The sequence below is a fragment of the Sprattus sprattus genome (genome assembly GCF_963457725.1).
Source record: "Sprattus sprattus genome assembly, chromosome: 6".
In the NCBI taxonomy this organism is placed as follows: domain Eukaryota; kingdom Metazoa; phylum Chordata; class Actinopteri; order Clupeiformes; family Clupeidae; genus Sprattus; species Sprattus sprattus.
Window position 1 is genome coordinate 15,276,480 of NC_137925.1, and position 22,238 is coordinate 15,298,717.

At 42.5% G+C, this 22,238-nt stretch overlaps 1 protein-coding gene across 1 annotated transcript; it reads right to left on the reverse strand.

Annotated features, from left to right (window-relative positions):
* Nucleotides 1-242: 242 nt before the first annotated feature.
* On the reverse strand, nt 243-5,899 carry LOC308366898 (tryptophan 5-hydroxylase-like; the record flags this gene model as incomplete). The annotated part of the gene is made up of 10 exons (XM_080840688.1): nt 243-417; nt 593-726; nt 1,197-1,292; nt 2,401-2,527; nt 2,718-2,853; nt 3,134-3,330; nt 3,981-4,048; nt 4,238-4,338; nt 4,679-4,838; nt 5,768-5,899. 10 exons carry the CDS (start codon nt 5,897-5,899, stop codon nt 243-245), a joined length of 1,326 nt encoding a protein of 441 aa, XP_080696814.1.
* Between the last annotated feature and the right edge of the window lie 16,339 nt (nt 5,900-22,238).

Consider the following 22,238-nt stretch of genomic DNA (forward strand, 5'->3'; position numbering starts at 1 on the left):
GGTGGTGGGGTACGGGGCTAAAGGTTAAGGGGTGCAGCGGGACTCATCAGAGGTCAGGGGTTCAGGGGTGCATGGTTAGGGGTGCAGCAGGTTGATTAGACCCCCTGGTATTGTGGGGTACAGGACACAGATGGCGTAGCGGGGTGATCAGAGCCCCAAGTGTTTTAGGGTACAAGTTCAGGCGTGCGGTGCGGTGCGGTGCGGTGGGTTGTGTTGCGGTGCGGTGCAGTGGGTTGCGGTGATCAGACCGCCATGTGCTGGTTGAGCCTCTGCAGGGCGTCTCCCACGATGTCCAGCTCGTGCCGGAGCTCCTCCACCACGCTGTTGATGCTGGGCATGTCCTTCAGCACGTCCACACTCTGGGTGTAGGGGTTGTAGCGCACGCTGAACGGACGCTTGATCGTCTTAGCAAACTCCCTGCAGGGGCAAAAGAGAGAGGGGGGGGGGGCAGAGCGTGAGAGGGAGGCAGGTGAAGGGTGAGAGAAAGGGGCAGATGGCGGAGAGAAAAGAGGATGCAGGTTTGAGTGCTGACGTGAACCTCTGAGCAAAGAAACAGGAAACAGGAAGTAACACATAGGAAGCCCACAGTCACCTCATCTTGACTTTGGCTTCCTCAAAGCTCCCAGACAGGAAGTAGACGTCCTGAAAGGTGGTGATGAGGCACTCCTGCTTACACGTGACGTCAGGGTCAAAGGGCAGGATGTTGGCTTTGCCAGACAAAGCATGCTGGTGAAAGACACAAACGATGGCAAAGCATTAATTTTAGTACAAACACATTGTAATATTTTACACAAGATAAACTTGATCCTTTATCCAATATGAACCAATTTCATTCAAATATCCAAACAAACTATTCTGTGGCACTTTCAAAACGTATAAATGCAAGACTTAATTACTGCATACAATCTATACTGGTTCGAGTACTAGACTCTCAGATTTCCAAGTACAGTTTGCTGTTATGTAACTGAAATACTGTGTTGATCAAAACTTTTTGCATCAGACTGTAACTCAGTTAATAGTATCAGAACGCTGTACATTGAAATGTGCCAAATAAACACAACTTCTTTTTGGTGTGATTAGCATTACAGCAGACCAGCTCCATGCGTTGTGAGTTTGATTCTGATTTTTAAACATGCTATGCTAATAAACATGCTATGTAACTAAACATGACTTCTTGCTGGGGGGGTTGGCATTACCTTCAGCTCACTGATGGAAGACAGCAGACCAGCTCCATATGCTCGGAGTCGCCCCTCCTGTTTGCATAGGCCAAACTCCACCGTGAAGAAGTAACACTGGAATCACAGGAGAGGGTAGAGAGTTAGCCATTGCACCACTGCAAGTCACACACTAGGGCATGACACTAATACTTTTTTTTATGATTCACAATGTTTATTGGTCAGAAGACAAATGAAAAAAAAGGTTACAAGGTGAAACTATTCACAACAGGAAAAGTATTCTTAAAAAGATTACTTCAGTTTTTGAGACAACTGTAAAAATATTCCAGGATGTAATGAAGTGGGATTTTGCCCTGTTATTCCTGCTTTGTTTTGTGTCAAAGTAGAGAGTAAATTAGTAATCTCCAGGGGCATGACACGAACAACGTAACAGCCAATGGTTATTTCTGCAGTGTAGAAATGTCACTCAGGGACCAGTGTTGGTCGTGCAGCAAATTAAGAGTGCAGGGATTTTTATTTTGAAACAGCGATTGAGATGAGGTTGAGGAGAAGCAATGAAGAATAAACCAACTTTTGGAGGGAGGAAGAAAGTACAGTTTGCTGTTATGTAACTGTCGATCATTAGAGCATGGTGTGCAGCCCATTGGATTAGCTGTAAATTGAGGTTAGCTGCAGCCCATTGGATTAGCTGTAAATTGAGGTTAGCTGTAGCCCATTGGGTTAGCTGTAAATTGAGGTAAACTGTAGCCCATTGGGTTAGCTGTAAATTGAGGTTAGCTGTAGCCCATTTGGGTTAGCTGTAAATTGAGGTTAGCTGTAGCCCATTGGGTTAGCTGTAAATTGAGGTTAGCTGTAGCCCATAGAGTTAGCTGTAAATTGAAGTGCTCAATACATTTGCAAGCTCAACTAAGCTCCATGTCAGGTGTACGTTGGATGCCCACCAGATATTTTAAACCTTACAGTTGTAGTATTCTTAATTGTCCTGTGACTGGATGATGCTGTATTAATCTTCAGAATACTATGATTAGATGTTAAGTTTAACAGTGGTATTGCATGATTTTGAGGTAAAGTACTTTTTAGCATGATTGGATGATGAAGAGGAAAGCTGTAGTGTGATTGGATGATGATGTGGTAAGCTGTAGTGGGATTGGATGTTAATGTGATAAGCTGCAGTTTGATTGGATGATGATGTGATAAGCTGTAGTGTGATCGGTAGATGACTCACCGTGGCGAGCTCCTGGACGGAGTCGTCGGAGGCGCCCAGGGAAGCGAGACCGAGCTCCTGAGAGAACTGAGCAAAACTGGGTTCTGCCAGCAGCGGCACGTGGCCCAGCAGCTCATGACACGTGTCTCTGGGGAGGAGAATGGAGGGTAGACACACACACACACACACACACACACACACACACACACACACACACACACACACACACACACACACAGACACATCACGTCATACACAAACACACAATATAAATATTTTAAAATAGATAAAATTAATTGCATTATAATAAGTAAGAAGCTCATGAAATCTTTACTCACGGTTCAGGTGTGTAGAGAGGATCTGAGCTGTGGCGTACATACTGGGTACAATGGAACACGCGGAACGCCAAGCCAGCAAGGAAGTCACGTGGAGAGAGGTAGCCAGCCACCGGCCGAATGGTGAAGCCAGTGCGTTCTGCAGCAGGCACACGCACACACACACACACACACACACACAACAACAAAAATGTCAGTGGGAATCATGTCACACATGTGTCATGCCAAATACACACAAAAGACATTTAAAGTAATTTATAGTGTGTGTTCTAATGTGTTCTTATGTGTGTGTGTGTGTGTGTGTGTGTGTGTGTGTGTGTGTGTGTGTGTGTGTGTGTGTGTGTGTGTGTGTGTGTGTGTGTGTGTGTGTGTGTGTGTGTGTGTGTGTGTGTGTGTGTGTGTGTGTGTGTGTATCTGACCTCTGAGGAAGCGTGATACGTCTTCCAGCTGTGGAATGTTGTCCTCGCGGTACCCACAGTGCTGTGAGAGCAGGGGCAGGTTCTTCAGGTATTCCCGGCAGGCGTGGTTGGGGTACAGCTTACTCAGCTCCCGGTACACCACCCCCCATGTCTGCACCTCCTCCTCTGTAAAGTCCACATGTGGGATGGACTCACCACTGCGTGGGGGGTGGGGGTGGTAGATGGGAAGAAAGGGGATGGGGAGAGGGAGGGAGGGTGGGGGAGAGAAGGGCAAAGGAGGTTATAGAGGGTTAGCTTCAGTCAGTTAGCATCAGCTACCAGCTATAGAAGTTTGTTTCCCGCATTGGCTGGTTTCAGTAATGAACAAGTACTGTATGGTTTTGGTTACTGTGGTCATGTGTCATTTGAAGCTCAGCTGATTGGCTCTTCATAGTCTTGGAGCCAAAACTGAGCGACATGAAGCAAGCTTATCTAAAGTCATTCTTATACTTCCAGGGCTGAAGCAGCTTGCATAGCAGTGGCCATTGAAATGAATGGGAGTAGTAATCCGTCTCTTTCTCTCCAGGTCCACAAACAGTAATAGCTCCCTGGATTCTGAAATATTTTCTGTCTGTTCTGTTAGACCACCCTGCAATCACCTCATATTCTCAAGCAAACCCACACAGCACCCAAACCCACACACACACACACACACATACATACATACATACATACATACATACATACATACATACATACATACATACATACATACATACATAGAAACACACACACAAACACACACACACACACACACACACACACAAACAAAATGACATATAGAGGCATACTTATCAAATCAACTTACTGTTTGAAGCCCATGGCCAGGTCTGCAAAGTACTTTCTTCTCTTGCGATACACGTTGTCTTTGAAACCCTGTAACAGACAGTCCATGTTAGTAGGACTTGTATTGTACAGTGACATACTTTGCTTGAGTTTGATTTGTAAGTGCAAGCAGATTATATGTGCAAGTCAAACCAGGTTACAGAGTGTTGTGTATTTTCTACGGCATACACTGATGGTAAAGCATTGCAATGAAGATTGGCTCAGTATAGATAAACGTACAGGATGATCTGCGTCAAGGTCTGACCCGTACATCAGAACCCGATTCGAGCACTGATCCAGATCGGAAATCTTCTTGGGGAACCATGGGACTCCATCCATATCTAAAACACAGTCAAAACAAAACATCTTACAATCTTATATGTCGGACATCTTAAAATGTCTTAAATGTCAGACATCTTAAAGTATCGTATATGTCAGACATCTTAAAATATCTTAAATTTCGGACATCTTAAAATCGTATATGTCGGACATTTTAAATATTTTTACAGTAATATGCATTTGTAGCTCAATTGATATAGCAGTGTACTTAAAATGTGTACCTGCAATGAAATATAAGTTGCTTTGGATAAAATAAACATCTACTGAATGAAGAAATGTGTATTATAAAAAAACATATAATTTTGTTAATTTCATGAGATTCTGAAGTCATGTGAACAGTACCATCCTCAGGCAGGCTGAAGTTGTCCTTAAGGTCCATGTCAGAGAGGTTCATGTGCTTCTGCAGAAGCTGAATCACGTCCCTAAGCTGCTGGTGATCGCTGTCACAGTCCACAAACACCTCAAACTCAGAGTTTCGCCGCTTAATGTTGTAGTGACTTTCCTGAGGACCAAACACACAAGTGAATTACTATATTTTCCATTTCCAATAAAGCACTCTATCTATACATCTATCTATCTACATATCTATGAAATAAAATCAAATAAAATCATCAAATCAAACTGTATTTGTACGGCATATTTCATTCTAGGAGGTAACACAATGCCCCTCACAGAGGGAAAAAATGGGTCGGGGGGGGGGTGGTGTTACAAACACTTGTAAAGACAGACCGAGATTTTCCAGAGATAAATAAACAGGAAATGACGTACTAACCACACTTGCACCGTAAAGGACTGCTCAGTACGGTTCTCGTCAAACTAAGAGGCAGCTGCTTTGGGAGGAGTTACAAACACTTGTAAAGAGATTTCCCATAGATATGTAAACCTGTCCTTAATGGTGCACGTGTGGTTAGTACGTAATTTCCTGTTTATTTATCTCTGGAAAATCTGTGTGTCTGTTACCCTAACCCTAACCCTAACCTCCCCCCCCCACCCCAGCTTCTGTCTCTTAGATCTATCTATGTATCTTTGTATGTATGTTTGTATGTATGTATGTATGTATGTATGTATGTATCTATCTATCTATCTATCTATCTATCTATCTATCTATCTATCTATCTATCTATCTATCTATCTATCTATCTATCTATCTATCTATCTATCTATCTTTCTATCTATCTATCTATATATTGTTCTATCTATTTATCTATCTATCTATCTATCTATCTATCTATCTATCCATCTATTTACCTATTAATCAGAATCACCATAGTGCCAGAAACGCTGCTTCAACTCCACAGGGTTGATATCAGAGCTGATTTGAGTTTCACAAATTCCACATAAACAAAAACTCAACAATGAACTGTCTGTCCTGTGCGGTGTATGTGTGATACGTCAAAACACGGATGATATCCCCAGGTGATGTGGAGGTACCTGGAAGAGTTTGAGGGCTTTCACCAACCCGCCGACCTCGTTCTTCAGAGAGAAGAGAATGGCAGCATGGCCCTTCCTGGGGGATGTCAGTTTTTTATTTTCTTCGATCTTGCTGAAGTTGGCCTTGTTCATCTGTTCACAGATCAAATTAGATAAGATTACAGATCAGAGTAGTACGAGTGCAAAAACTAATGGAATGTAGTAAGCATCGAACCAGAAGTGCAGAAATATAGTATTGTTTACAGAGAGATGATAATAACATTACACATTATTAATATTATTATTGTCAATGTTGTTATTATTATTGTTATTGTTATTATTACTGTTTTTTTATCATTATTGTTGTTCTTCTTATTTTTATGCCGCACAGGCTTGGGCAGACAGGATGAGTATTAAACTTGCTAACTTCTGCACTTAGACAAACACACATTGCCTGGAAAGCTTTGGAAATTCCTGAAAATATTCCTCAAAAAAAGTGTAGAAATGTTACTTTTTTCAGTGTTCCACCCAGGTGTTTAGAAGTATTAAATAGTATTCAGTAAACACTGTGTGTGAACTGGAACTTCATATTCTCATCCATTGGGTTATTTGAAAAAGAATAGAAAAAGAAATTTGCCACCTGCATTTTGATTACATTTTTATAGCATCTTTATGCTCTAGCCATTCAGCACAAGACCAGTTCAAACAGTACAATCTCCCTGACATACTTGAAAGGTTTGCTGTATCGTGTAATTAGCTACAATTGGCTGTCAGCAACCAATTTTATTATTTCCTGTTCAAGCTGTGCAAATATAGAAATCAAAATGCCTCAGAGCTATCTCTTAGATAACACTTTGACAACCTATCCCTACCTCTCTCACTCTCTTTCTCTCTCTTTCCCTCCCTCACACACACACACACACACACACACACACACAACCCCACACACACACACACACACACACACACTCACACGGAGAAGGGAGAGCTCCAGAGGAAAGGAGAGAGAATATTAGAAATCCCAGATCCCTTGAGTGACTTCATTAGAGAGTCCTTTGTCAACTCTGTTGACTTTATTTAACTGAGAACCAAGAGAAATGGGTGGAATCGTTAGATAAAGGTCCTGCTGGAACTCAAATAAATTACTAAGAACCTGAATGAACCTTTCAGCTAGCAAGGAAAAAAGTTAAAAATAGATTGCCATTCAGGACGTAGTACGTACTACAGTGCACGACACACATGATGAGTGGGTGACAGTATTTGTAAGGGCTGTGCATTATCTTACCAACAGGCACTGAGTGCTATTGTACTGATAGTCTTCATTGGTCAGTATGTTATGTTACATTGCATAGTACAGTTGCACTGTAACAAGGGCTGCTTAATGTTAAAGTGACTACATAACAATGTGTGCATAGTTAGCCCAATGTAGACACCTGTTGATACAATGACACTTCCAAATTACTGTAAATATATTAAACACCCTGATAAAGAAAAAAAACCTGTTAGACTGGTGAGAACTGACAATTTCGCAAAACGAAATGTGTCGCCTTTCCTCCTTTTACCACCTAACAAGAAAAAGAAATACCCGACTCACCTCATAGTTGAGTTGTTTGTCCTCATAGCATGTGTTTACGGAGTCGAAAGATCTTCCTCGGCGCGGTCCACAAGTTTTGGAGTCCATATCAAATTCAATCGTATTTATACGTGTGCTTCGGGCAGATGTCACGGTCTGCGTTATTGCGTTAGCTCTCTGGGCTCAAGGCGCCCCGCTATTTATTAACTAGAGGCTGGTGAAGGAGGAGAAAGAATGGGTGGGTCAGAGTGGGGGGAGAGGGGGAAGGGTGTGTGCAGAGTAGAACTGCCTGGCACTGTGCGTAATTTGCGTTAAACAGACAGAGCAAAAAGAGATCAAACGGAAAATGACAAATGTTACAAGCTGTTGTCTTTGCGTGATAGCGTATGACGCGCAGTGTCTCCAATTACGTTCAGTCTGAAAATGATTTCATGAACTTTACTGGAGAGGTTGCATTTGTTGATGCCCAGTTGTTATAGTCCCTTTGTGGGTCATCAGTCTTTTCAAAGTAGGTTTTGAGTTCAGTCAAATTACTGATTTAAAGTCTCTGCCACACAAAGAATAACTTGTTCCCAGGCGAAGTTCATTCTGAGAATGATTAAATCCAGAAAAATCACGTTTGTCCAGTTTGTGAGGGTCAGAAAGGCATTACAAACAAATTAATTCCGACTGTGAGTTCAGCTAACAATCTTATTCCCATACCCCACCATAACCTAGTTATAAAGATAATCTAAGGATGATTGTTACATGTTTGTAAAATATTGATAAATGTAATATTTTCCGGCAGATTCTAATTGATTCTTGTGATTTGGGGAGTAGTCTAAGATTGGTTCCATAGCAACCCAAGGACCATGACATAGTTTGGAAGCTCACTGTGGTTTTGTACGGAAATAGCGTGTATTTCAATGTAAACGTCTCTGTAAACAATGAAATGTCAAGATGAAGGACAAACACAATCTTTAAGACACATTATGGTGATAAGAGTAGCCACCTGTGCTTTGCTGCGCCTGTGCTGAAGAACTTCAGCACCATGGCGAGCAGACAGCTCCCTCGGCCAGGGCTCTGACCTACTGCAGAGGCCTATCAGTAAACCAGTATGCAGCCCACAAAATACAATGCCCACAGACCTTGGCGATTGTTTTGTTAAGGCCTCTCCCGTTCGCTCTCGCTGAAAGCACACTTTTTCCGCAGCACGTCTGCTCTTGGTTCAGCCAGTTTTATGTTTCCAGAGACGCATGGCCTTGCGCTACCGGATTTACATTGTTGCCGCGATATGATTAGTCAGTGCTGATGGACAATGAATGGAGTGCCCTTCCAGTGGTTAACCACCCACACACACACACACACACACACACACACACACACACACTCACACCCAAGCCACTTCCTCCTCCCCCTCACCTGAAAAACCTTCATCATATCTGTATAACATGATGACATCAGCAGGCGGGCAGAGAAACTAGCGTCACGTTCCACTGTTGGGCGACTGGAAACCAATAAAAACGAGTCTATGAACTCTGCTATCCTTAATAACGGACTGGCAGGTATGAGCAATGGTTGCGTTTTATGAGATCACACCGGCAATAATTACCATGAAAGCGCGAAATAATGAGCTGAGCTCGTAAAAGTAGCCCCAACATATGACTAATTTTCTTTTCTATTCAGCGATTCTCACGCAAATTCTCCACTCTTAATTGGTGTATTGTCCCCACCTCCTACTGTTTGGAGCTTCATAGAGAGGGAAAACGTGGATATCCCCGCTGTTAGCTTACTGTATGACCCTTCCTGCACCTATTAAAGTGTCTAATTAGTGTTAGTTCGGACCACGGAACCCTTGGCATACTAGATGCTAACGGATTCAAACCAATTAGTCTGTGTATAGTTACCCACATTGAGCATCTCTAAGTCAATGTTTCCAGGTGTTGTAAAGCATATTCAATGCAGTGGCTTATATACACACAAAGAATATGATGAAGCTGAGGTGATGACAGCTAAAACCCAGTAAGACTGTCAAAGCTTTTCTTCTTCAGTTTTTAATGGACAAAAAGTCCCTTGAAATGACTGGTAGTGTGGGAAAACTCTGCTGGGAATCAAAAGTTCATAAGGACAGGATCCCAACAGAGGGCCGATATTCATTAATGACACACAATTTTATGTACAATGACACATACCAGAGAGAATGTAGGCTACACCAGAGAGGATTGAGGTGGAGCAGGAGCTGCAAATGTGTGTGGGGGGGAGATTTCACAACTCGTGGGATTTCACAAAAACTTTTGCCATTTTTTCTGTCTTGAGTAGTTAAGGGTAATTTGGAGCCCTTAATCCACAGGTGGTTTCTATAATTTGGAGCCTTACACCATTTGTTAGTGAGTTGATTTGGATAAAATGTACTTTATTTGAACCCATGCAGCTACCTGTATGTACCGGCAGACTGGTTGCTAGGTAGCTAAACTAGCTAAGCTAAATTAGCTAAGATAAGGTAAAGTGTTGACATTTGAAACAAGTTTTCTTGCAACCAAACACACTAACTAGTCCTTAGCCGCTAGGTAGTTAGTTCATGTTAGCCCACACTGGTCATGTTGCTATAGATACGGCTAACCCTTTATGAAGCTTCAGAGACATTATAAAGAAGGAGACACACCACTGATTGGGAAATAAATGGGCAAATGAAGGCGAATTTGGTTGGTAACAAACATATTTTCAATCAGTTAGATAAATGTATAAAACCGTTATATTAATTAACAGGTTGAATCCCCCGTAACTTCAGAACTAAGAGTAAGGTGTCACTGTTACCGATCTTTCACATTGAAAGCAATGTTTGTTTTCCCCCAAAGGGGGCGTTACCATTTTCATGACGCAGATTACCCCACGGTAATCTATATTGACGCCCCCCCCCCCCCCCACCATCCTGAGCCATTAAACATCATCTAGAGTCACCATTCATAAATCTCAAAGGATTATTTAGAAGACAGACAATGATTTGAGTGATAAGGACAGTGGAAGGTCTTTGACTATGTGCCTGTGAGGTTGAATTGCATTCAGGAATGGCAGTGCCTGAGAGGAAGGAGGAAGTCATCGAACAGACTGACAGTGATAAACCCTGACAGAACCGCACAACGTATGTATACACACTCAACAGCATAATCACTGCCCATTAAAGCCAGAGAGACAGACTCAGTTGGCTTGAAGTTTAACATAGTTATCGTCTTATGGCCCCAGCTCTGACAAATGGCTCTCATTTCAGCTCACCCCATTTGCATCCGGACTAAAATTGCCATTGATTGGAGCCAGGATGATCTCAATCTAGCTGAGTCAATCTGCACTCCTGAGCCGAGTCTGATTCCTCTCAGGCTAATGTCTCATGTTATCTTGTAACAGAACAATGAGAGACGCTTCGTCTGAGGCCTGGAATTAAATGAAAACAGAGCCGTGCGTCCACCACACACAGCCTCGCTCAAGAACCAGCCATCCCAGAGAGCGATGATTTTTTGAGCCAGATCTGGGCAGATTCCTCCCTGAGAAGTGATCGAGACGAGGCTGAGGAAGTGACTGAGACGAGACTCTGTCATTTCAGACAGAAAGCGCAGCCATCCCCAGTCCCTAACTTTGTAAAAGATCTGAGCCGGATGTGAGCCAGAACTGGGCCATAACTGGGCCAGTGTCAATGGCTTCATGAGACTAGACTGAAGCAAGCCTGGCATCTCTCAGAGAACGCTCACGTCGTGAGCTGTCACAGCCTGAATGCTCGTCTCTCCCCACAGGTGGCTGTGATTGAGATGTTAAATGCTGGCTTACTGTGGCAGTCACTCAGCCGGAGTGAGGATGCGTTGCCTCGCCATGCAGAAACCTGTCAGAGAACATCAGCTCAGGCCCCCACACCCGTGGGTGTACGTCTAAAGATGGAGACAGGTCCTCGACCACCCCACCCCCCACCCAAACGCCCCCAGCCCTTCCGCACCCAGTCAGCCAAGCGATGAGGGGGCAGGAGGGTGAATGTGGTGTGTGGGGTTAGCAGGAGGGTGGGCAGTAGGATGAGTGGGGGGGGGGGAGGATGGTGAGTGGAGGGGGGGTTAGGATGGTTGGTGGAGGGTGCGTTAGAAGGGGTGAGGCGAGGATGGTGGGTAGGGGTAGGGGGAGTAGGGGGGTTGGGTGTGGATGCCCCCTCATCTTCACAATAAACTCTGTGTACATCACAAAGATGTAGGGAAGATTTTTGTCTAATCACAAGTAAGAGAAGCCATCATGCATGATCTCTTCTCTCCGCCATAATGTAACTCTTGGGAGCACATGCACACATCAGGCTTTGTTGATATTAACGTATAGATATTGACATGTCTATTCTGACAAATGTAAGACGATAACTTTCTGGAACATTCTGATCCTGAGTGGGCTTGTTGGTCCAATAAGGAGGGTGTTAACAGAAATATCAGCAGCCATACACACACACACACCCAATATGTTTCCTGTTGATCTTGGGTCTTCAGCTAATCCCAATGTTTGTGGATGTGATAAGAGGCGAGGTGGTGCTCAACTTAGCAGACTAATCACTCCCTATTAATGGCCAGCTTTACATCCCAAGCAAGTGTTACACAACACAGGGTATGTGTATTCACAACTTTATTGACATCGCAGAGGGAAACAAACCCTGAAGGAGAGAGCTGACAGGTTTCTGCAGTTTCCTCATCAACAATCTGAGAAGGAATTGGCACAAAAGATGGACATGGATGGGGTATTGGATGGTCAGCATCAGCAACACTTTTTCTGGCCCTGAAGGGCTGTCTTGTTTTTTTATGAGTAACAAGTACAGTGAGGATTCAATTCAGTTCTTTGATGTTCAATATTAAACCCTTCAGATATTTTGTGACCGGCAGCTGTCAACATAAACAAAAACACGAGAAGGCAGAATGCAGAGCACACACACATCCAGAGTACACACACACACATCCAGAGCACACACACACAAGGTTGGTGAGGTTCCGGCTGCTAACTAGGCTGTGTGTGCTGGCTGGCTAATTTGGGGCATGCTGTTTAGCGTATGCAGATGCAGCGCCATGTGCGTCAGAGTGAAAGTGCCATTAGTAGAGTCGGTGGGCACGGAGCACGCATGGCATGGCATGGCACTGAGAACCAGAGCTGACTAACACACACACACACACGACAGCTCATATGACTCATATACTCACACACACACACACACATCATGGCACATGACAGCTCACATGAGGCCCACCAGCATTACCTCAACATGGCCTACAAAGCACTCAAGGGGACTTCCTTTGTGGGTGTGTGTGTGTATGTATAATAATAATAATAATAATAATAATAATACATTTTATTTAAAGCGCCTTTCATAACACCCAAGGTCACTTCACAAACAGGTTGTTAGAATTACAATCATCTCATAGAAATAAATAAAAATAAGAAAAATAAAAGTCAGTCAGTCAGTCCATAAGCTATCTTGAAGAAATGAGTTTTAAGTCTGCTTTTAAAGTCAGTAATTGAGTCACAGTGTCTGATGTAGTCTGGCAGTGAATTCCACAACTTGGGGGCGATGTAGCTGAAAGCCCTCTCTCCCAGGGTGCTGAAGTTCGCCTTAGGGTCATGCAGTAGGCCTGCTGAGGAGGATCTCAGTGAGCGGGCAGGAGTGTAAGATTCCAGGAGGTCAAAGAGGTAGGTGGGGGTACTGTTGTGTAGGGACTTGTAGGCCAGGAGCAGGACTTTAAAGTAAATTCGGTAGGCTACTGGAAGCCAGTGCAGTTGCATAAGTAATGGTGTTACATGTGTGTGTGTGTCTGTGTGTGTGTGTGTGTATATGAGGGATTAAAACACTGTGTGCACTTGTATGTTTGATTTCAAATAATGTGTGTGTGTGTGTGTGTGTGTGAGAGCTCTCTCTCTCTCAGTTTATACGTGTGTGTGTGTGTGTGTATATTGTAAGTTTTGTTTATGTGCATGTGTGTGTCTACCATATGCGTGTGTTGTGTGTGTGTGTGTGCTTTTCTTAGTTTTTGAGTTTATTCTCAATGAATTCTAAATATAAAACATGGCCTCCAGGCTGTGTACGTCTATAAAAAGCTTCAACTGAAGACATGCCTGTCGTCTCTCACACTGACATGACATTTCCTGAAGCCGTTGTAGGACACAGGTAGGCAGGATGACTCACAGCACAAAGATTAATGATAGTAAACAGACTGATGCAGAGGCTCATGTTTATTTGGATCCTCCACTTCATAGGTTTTATCAAAGTCTTCTGAAACTTAAGGTGGCCGTCAAATATTCTTCCACTTCCAAAGTTAACTACACATGGAGAGTTGAGGATGACCAATGGTTCTGTCTGCTCCAGGACACACACACACACACACACACACACACACACACACACACACACACACACACACACACACACACACACACACACTTCAGTGTTCCGGGCCGGATCTTCCAAAGTTTCCACTTCCACACACACACACACACACACACACACACACACACACACACACACACACACACACACACACACACACACACACACACACACACATGCAAACATACACACACACACTACACTACACACTACACACTACACACTACACAAGCCCACTTTATATTCCCAGTCACTATGAAAAACAGATCCTTGGATCTCCAGAGTTGTTATGATATAACAGGTATATTAAAGGAATACGATGAATATAAAGGAATATAAAAGATATTTTCCTATTGATTCAATGGTAAGTAATGGGAGGGTCACCCCTTACCAAGAGATTAAAGAAAAAGAGGCTTTCTCTTTCAAATGAAGGCCGGTTCCTTCATAAGAAGCTGCATGGTGTCAGGAAACGTTAATGATGGATGGATAGCATAGTGCTGGATGTTGCTCGTTTCCAGGGAAATTGTGGATGACTGTAAGCATATTTCACAGAGGTTGAGGGGATTTCCTGTGTGGTAAGTAAACAGGTGACGACAGCATTGCTTGATGTTTTCAGGGAAACTGTAAATTAATCCTTTAAAGTCATTTTATTCCCTTACTAGTGTTAACAGTCATCAGATTATAAGAAATGTTCAGGACTTATTCTTATGAGGGATGTGTGTACAGTGAAGTACTGTTCTGGGTGGTGAATGCAAATATATATTTAATGAAGTAACTTTATAAAGTTTTTTTTTATGTGCAAAAGTGTCATGAGCAGTGTTTTCAGTGAAGATGGAGATGAATGGAAGCACACTTTAAGGGAGCTGGAATGACTGAGGCTACTACTGAGGCTATGCAATCATGAAGACAACAGTGCTGGAGAGTATTTGGCTGGTCCTTGTTGTCACCTCCGGTTACGGTGGGCAAACATGTCACCACCCTCTCCACACACACACACACACACACACACACACACACACACACACACACACACACACACACACACACACACAACACACACACACACAAACACACACACACACACACACGAACACAAAGTTGATCATTTCAACACTGTTGACAGAAGATAGAGATACGTGGTGACAGGAAATTAGCTACACGGTCTGATTAGCTGCGAACCAAAGAAAAGAACCCACCACCAGTAAAGCGCGTGTGTGTGATTGTCTAGTATCCACAGCACCAAGCCCCTGCACACGCCACGGCAAAAAGAACGAGACACACACACATATGCACACACAGCCTACATTTAAACAGATTTAATTACAAAAGGAGATGGAATGAGGGGGAATGGAGTGAATTTGACAGGGAGAAGAGAGATGACGCAGGAGGGATGAGAGAGCGGAAGGGTGGAAGGAGAGAGGGATGAGAGTTAAAGGAGGAGTGGACGTGGGGGACGTGACGAGGGAGTAAAGGAAGAGTGGGCTGGACAGGAGCAGAATAAGATGACACCTCCAGAGTCACACACTATGATGTGCTTCTGTATCACAGCTCGTCAAATTGAGAATTAACAAGGTCTACCTGACGTCTATTTTTGTTTGCACCAAATAATATGACTTTCACGTATACAGTATAATATGACCACTATATTATTTATAAAAATAATAGAAAATAAAATGATATGAAAATACATTTCATAAAATGGTGGTTATTTGATCGTGAATTTCCACTTGGACCTTGTTAATTCTCAGTTGCTGAGCTGGCAAAGGAAAGAGGATGTAAGGAGAACTTGAAGTGAAAAGATGCATGGACGTGAGGATGAGGATGAAGATGAGGAGGAGAGGGAGAGGGCTGGACAGGTATTGCCATGCCCGGAGGAGAACACTACACCTCCTCTTAACAACCACCAAAAGGTTATCCAGGGGCACAGAGTGCTATGGGAGCTCACTGTTCCATGTGTATGTAAACATCCTGAAGTAAAGACAGCAGCGTGAAGGACAGGTCTTTTACCTTCACGCTGCAAACAGAGGGCCTCTGTGACGGCTTCCTAAAGGATACCCATCTCTTCAATTAGTTAAAGACTGATAAACAGCTACACTCTCCCTCTTTCTATATATATATATATATATAAGTTAACACATACACACATGCACACTGCGTCTCTCCAGGAATAGGTATCCATGTCCCGAGGCTTACGCAGGTAGTCACGACCTCTCGGCGCGCCTGAAATGCGGCAGGGTTTGATTGACAGGAGGGAGGATGCTCAGTGGCTGCGGCGGTGCACGGGGAGTCAAAAGGGATTAGACTCCTACCTGACTGACAGCCGTTCTCCCGCCCGCGGCCCTGTGCGAAGTACCGTCACACTGCAGACCTTTACCACGGGGGCCACCGGCCATTCCGATTGAAATCTGGCACAACGTGAGGTCCCGATGCGTTCTTTACCGGCCACAGCGTCTGACGTCTGCCAGAGACTGAGTTAAGTAGGAAACTTGCTTCCAATGTCGCAGAACAGAAACAAAAAACAACGTTATGTTGTTCAGTCAAAAGTTAAAGGTAATTTCCTCTGAAAGTTCGTGTACCACAGGTTGTTGTCATTGTCATAAGTTCCACTTTTTTTGTGATCATTTTTCCTTTACTCCTAACACAATAAAACTTTACATAGTAAAAGTATACATGAAAAGTAACTTTTTTTGTATTGCAAGTTTCTTTTGAAATTAATTTGAATATGCACATGAGCTCCACATTTATTGAATATGTCCTAATTTGTATAGGCAGATTCATTGTGTCAAGTTTAATTTTGATAGGAGTAAAGAAAAAAATCTCGGGGATGTATTGTTGCCTGGCCTTATTAGCACAAATCTTGGATTGATGAGAATTAAACATATTTCCTCAACTAGGATTTCTTAGGACTTTTAGTATGTTGTTCTGGAAACCTAATAGAAATTATCCATGCTGAAAAAAAATCTTTTACAATTAGTCTGTGGTAAAATGCTACTTTGCCTGGACTATATGTGACAGGAAGTAGGAAGGCTTTCAATGATAAGGTACATCTTTTCTTCTTAACTCCACTTAAGTGCCCAGGGCATTTCTGGCATTCATGAATGTTTTCTTATCTGGGATTCATTCTTGGCTACAGGATTGGACAGAATTGCAGGATGCACCCCGTATGGCTTTTGCCTCCTCATAGTTTCTTTCGTCGACGTTGGATGCTTTAAGTCAAAAGTTAAAGGTCATTTCCTCTGAAAGTTCTTGCAGCGTGTGCTTGAGTTATCATAGATCGTCAGCTAAACTAGACAGCTCTATCATAACAAACATCACAGCTGCCATGTACGCCCTTCTGCCATGTGTGTGTACACGCCTGTGGTGTGGTGTGCAGTTGAATCCTATTTGTGAATCCTGAATCCTATTTGTGAATCCTGAATCCATGAATCCTGTTTGAGTGGATAGTGTGTGTCTATGCAGGGCGGGCCCTAGCACATTTGGCGCCCCAGGCAAGCTTCATTCCGCGGAACAAGGAACGTCACATGTCACTGGCTAGCTAGTGTTAGCTAACTGGCAAGATTACATACAATCCATTCGCTGAAGTTGACAATAAAATACCTGGATTTCACCAGTATTCCTCACTTGATGACAAGTTGCCGTGTTTGTCTTCCTTAATAGGTGTGCTATGCAACAAGTAAGATATTTGTAGTGTTGTTGCACTAGCTATTGGCTTTATCTGTGTGTCCCTGCTGTAATTGATGACTGGCTGGCCCTCAATATTTGAATCATGTCTTTTTTGTATAATGTAAATTAAATGGATATATTACTTTTTGATATACCGCCTTCTGTAAAATCCTTAAAGAACTATGTGACAGGGAGTAGGAAGGCTTTCAATGATAAGGTGCAATTCACAAAAGTTTTCTCATTTGGGATTCATTCTGGGCTAAAAACAGGATATAAGGATTTACCTTTCTTTTTGAATTGCACCCTGGATGGCTTTTGCCTTTTCATAGTTTCTTTCGTTGACGTTGCTTGGACACACACACTCAAACCATACCCCTCAATGTGCTAGCATGTTCTGACAACACCAAGGAGGTACGTACACCTACCTCTTTTGATTTTTGGCTAATTTTTCCTTTATGTTAGATAAAAAAATGTAATGTCAAAATATTGGTTGGAGATAAAGAAGGGGGTACAAAAAAACTCTGCGCAGGGTTCAGCACAGATGTGACAGGTATTTTGCCATTTTCACCTTATTGTTTTTCCTACAGTAATGTAATCTTCATGTACTCAATGAGCTAGACTATCTATGGTTGATGTTCAGTTAAAAGGATGCTTTCAAATGTTTCTGTTTAATGCTGACACTGCAGGTCTGACACAATTAGTTACCATGTTAGGTAATATCAGGAGCATGAAAAAAAAAAAGAGGAAGTCCATGACCCTCCTCTGGTGTCCACCCCTATTCCACAGGGTATTTAACTACCCATGCCATTCAGGGGTAAAACAGAGCCTTTGCTACCACTTAAGTGCCCAGGGCATTTCTGGCATTCATGAACGTTTTCTTATCTGGGATTCATTCTTGGCTACAGGATTGGACAGGATTGCAGGATGCACCCCGTATGGCTTTTACCTCCTCATAGTTTCTTTCGTCGACGTTGGATGCTTTAAGTCAAAAGTTAAAGGTCATTTCCTCTGAAAGTTCTTGCAGCGTGTGCTTGAGTTGTATTTTGCCATTTTCACCTTATTGTTTTTCCTACAGTAATGTAATCTTCATGTACTCAATGAGCTAGACTATCTACGGTTGATGTTCAGTTAAAAGGATGCTTTCAAATGTTTCTGTTTAATGCTGACACTGCAGATGTATTAGGAGAGGTAATAGGGTAAAACACTTCCCTGTGAGAAGGTGTATGTGTTTTCTGTCTGGTCGTGTGAACAGCGTTTGCCCTGCTCTGTGTGCTTTGTGTTTGTGCCTTGTGATGTGCCTACTTCATGTGTTTATTTTCTGGGTGGTTAGCTCTGTACTTAGCTTCAAGCTTAGTGCCTGGGCCTAGTTTGGGGCCTGGCATGGGCCTTGAGAAGGTGCTGGTATTTGGGCCTAATCGGCCACGCACTTGAGCTCCGGTGAGTATGGCCTGAATTAGTGATTTGTTTTGTTTATTTTGTGGGCACTGTTGGGGTTTAGTCCCTGGGTAAATAAATATATATATTTTTATATGACAACCAACATCTCCTGCACTGTTATTCCACACTTCACCATCCAGTCCGGTGGCCGCATCCCAAAAAGAACGTGGGGTGACCGTCCGGTCCCTCATGCCCCCAAAACCCCTTAGTTTTGCCGGGTCACATGATAACATTGTTCTTTGCCCAGGGCCTGCAATTAGCTAAAACCGCCCCTGGTTTACCTATGCTAACTTTTATGCCCTTGTTGATCTTAGATTAAGCCAGTAGCATGTCATTGCTACACATTTCCTGAACCCCTCTATAACAGTAGGCCTACCCGTATAATTTCCGCGATGTAGCCTAACCTAAACCAACTAACTCGACTTCGCACTACGTTACCCATGAATCATCGCACACACGCGAATACCAAACAAGCAACGTATTTCAAGACAACAGCTCTCGGTCTCATATAAAAATGGCATGTGAAAGCGAAAATAGAGACGCAGACTCAGCGAGTTCATCCGATGTGTAGCCTACCATATTATTGCAGGATTTTTACACACTGTCTGATAAAGTTTCCGACAGTAAAAATCTCACCTTTCTCTGCAAATTATGTCCTCCTGAAAAATTAGCAATAATTAAAAAAATAAATAATAATAATTAAAACATTTATTTTAGGAAATTATACATGTGAAGTGCAGTTTATGGCAAGGGATAGTGAAGGATAAAGTTTTCTTTAAAAAACAAGTTAAGTCTTTCATTCTCACGCCCTGCTTTAAAACTATGAAACGAACATTATTTATACAGAATTTAAATTTATACAGAATAAAAATGAACTGAACTTCGAACTAGGTCATGAGAGGTGTGAACTTGCACAACACTGGAAATCGGGCACAACGTGAGGTACAGAGACGTGCTTTACCGGGCACAGAGTACCGTAGCAAACTGGCTGCCGATGTCGCAGAACGCCAACAAAAAGAACGTTCTGTTGTTCGGTCAAAAGTTAAAGGTCATTTCCTCTGAAAGTTCTTGCAGCGTGTGCTTGGGTTATCATTGTTCATCAGAAGATAAAATAGACAGCTCTATCATAACAAACATCACAGCTGTTGTACGCCCTTCTGCCATGTGTTTGTACACTAACCGTGGCCATGTCATTGTTTACCATCGCCTGTGGTGTGCAGTTGAATCAGGAGTGCGTGTTTGTATGTGTCCTTTGCATGCCTGTTTGTGTGGATAGTGCGTTTGTACGTGCAACCATCACAGTGGACTGTGTGTAAGCGGAAAAGGTAGTGTTTTAATGTATAGGCTATGCAGGGACGTGCAGTGAGGTTCGGAGCTGGTGAGGCACAGAAACCGGAAGTGATTACGTCATTTTGAGCTCTAGTTTAAACTATATATATACATGTATATATACATGTATATATGTCTATGGTTTTAAAATTGTCATCTGATCAGAACTGAAAAAACGTTGTTTTATTGTCTAATACCATTATTTTCAAACGATTGTTTTTTTATTGTATTATGATGAGTTATTAATAAGATATTAATAGTTGCAAGCTAGTGTATGTAGCCCTCCCACCAATGATATGGCTCATTTAATTTTGTCTGGAGAAAATATAACTACGGTGGTGGGATGCTAATTTAAATGACCATTTAACCAACTCGGACAGCTTCGAAAAAACAATTCCATATTTATTTACACAACATATTAACATGTTAAACACCGCATACATAGCACACAATACCAAAATGTTCTACTGGCCAGTATAATTTAAAGTTGGTGCACTTTCGTTGGAGCTCATAACCGTCAGTTTGAGGTGAAACAAAATTAATCCACTCACGATTATCAGTATAGATCAGTGGAAATCCGTTGTCCTCTTCTTGAGTGAATGCAGTCAGTGGCTAGTTTAGCTAAGGATTAGCACCTACCTAGTCTGCTCACAACTTCAAGACAACTTTCCTGCATCAACAGCCTTTAGCTTCTTTAGGTTCGTGTTGCGCATGAATATGTAGTCCCGTTGGGAAACGTGAAATACTCCAATGCAAATGTGTAATACTACTGTGTTAACTTAAAATACTTAAACGTTCTTAGTTAATTCAACATGCCTCAGGTTAGCAATGCAATCTTCCATTTTCGCTGTCAAACTCAAGTAGAGAAGTGAAGAAGAAAATCCAACGTTAGATTATATACCCAACAAGTGCCCTCTCGCTCGCCACCCTTCTTGAATCCGTGGTAGTGCGTGCCTCCCTTGCAATATTTTTCAATGCGTTTTCAGCTCAACTCAAAAGGTTCTACGCTTGCGCACGCATGCGTAAAACGCAGTTTGGAGTGATTTCGCAATCCTAGGGGAGGCACTGCCTACCCTGCCCATAGACTGCAATGCATCTGCCTCCCTTGACCGCACGTCCAATGTTCATTGGCTGATCACTGGGAACCGGAAATGCTCAAATTCAGCGATTTTGATAATAAAAATGCTCGAAATGATCGGAATCATGCAGAAATGACACTCGTAACACAGATAACTAGAGAAATATGAATATTTATTTTATAATACATAAATATATATGATTATTATACAAAAAAAATATATATTTTTTTAATATTTTTTTTTTTTACTTTTCAAAATGACAGGTGAGGCTCTGCCTCCCCTGCCTCCTATGACTGCACGTCCCTGAGGCTATGTTATATAGGTAGTATGCATATTTACAGTTTGTTCACATGTTGTGGAAGTATGTGTGTGTGTGTGTGTGTGTGTGTGTGTGTGTGTGTGTGTGGAAGGATGACTCCACCCTTGTTAAACCCTCTCTTACAGAAGCTAGGGTTGTGCATTTCCACAGGTAATAAGCTACTGTAGGGTTCAGGAGGAGGACACATAACCATTTAACGTCCAGCTGCCTACACACTCCTGCTTTAAGATCCAGTTTGGTTTTATTACACCCCACCGCTCATTCACTGGAACTCCTTATGGCCTTTACACCAGATGAACTGGAAAATATTACAGAAACAATAATAACGAAAAAAATGACATGATGGAGACAGAGGAGTCCTACAGATAGTCTACTGGTCTGGAATTATACTACGCGAAAGAAGGCATGTTAAACAAATGGAATGTGGATGTAATTGGATGTAAATGGATGTAACTTCTGGGAATTTTATATAAATCTTTATTTTAAATGTATTTATCGGCAATTTGAAATTACCTGCATTCATTGCAAAAATGCTAATGCACTCCATCATTTAAAAAGGATCGAAATGCACACATTCACATGGTAAAAAAGATTAATTGTAATGAGTCTACTTAAAAGAAAAGCACAAAATGTCTCGTTTGCACATGACTGTCATCTAGTGGTGGAGTATGAGAAGTGCTTATCGGTCGTCCGCCCCCCATCCCTCGTCAGAGAAGATGTCCGCCTGC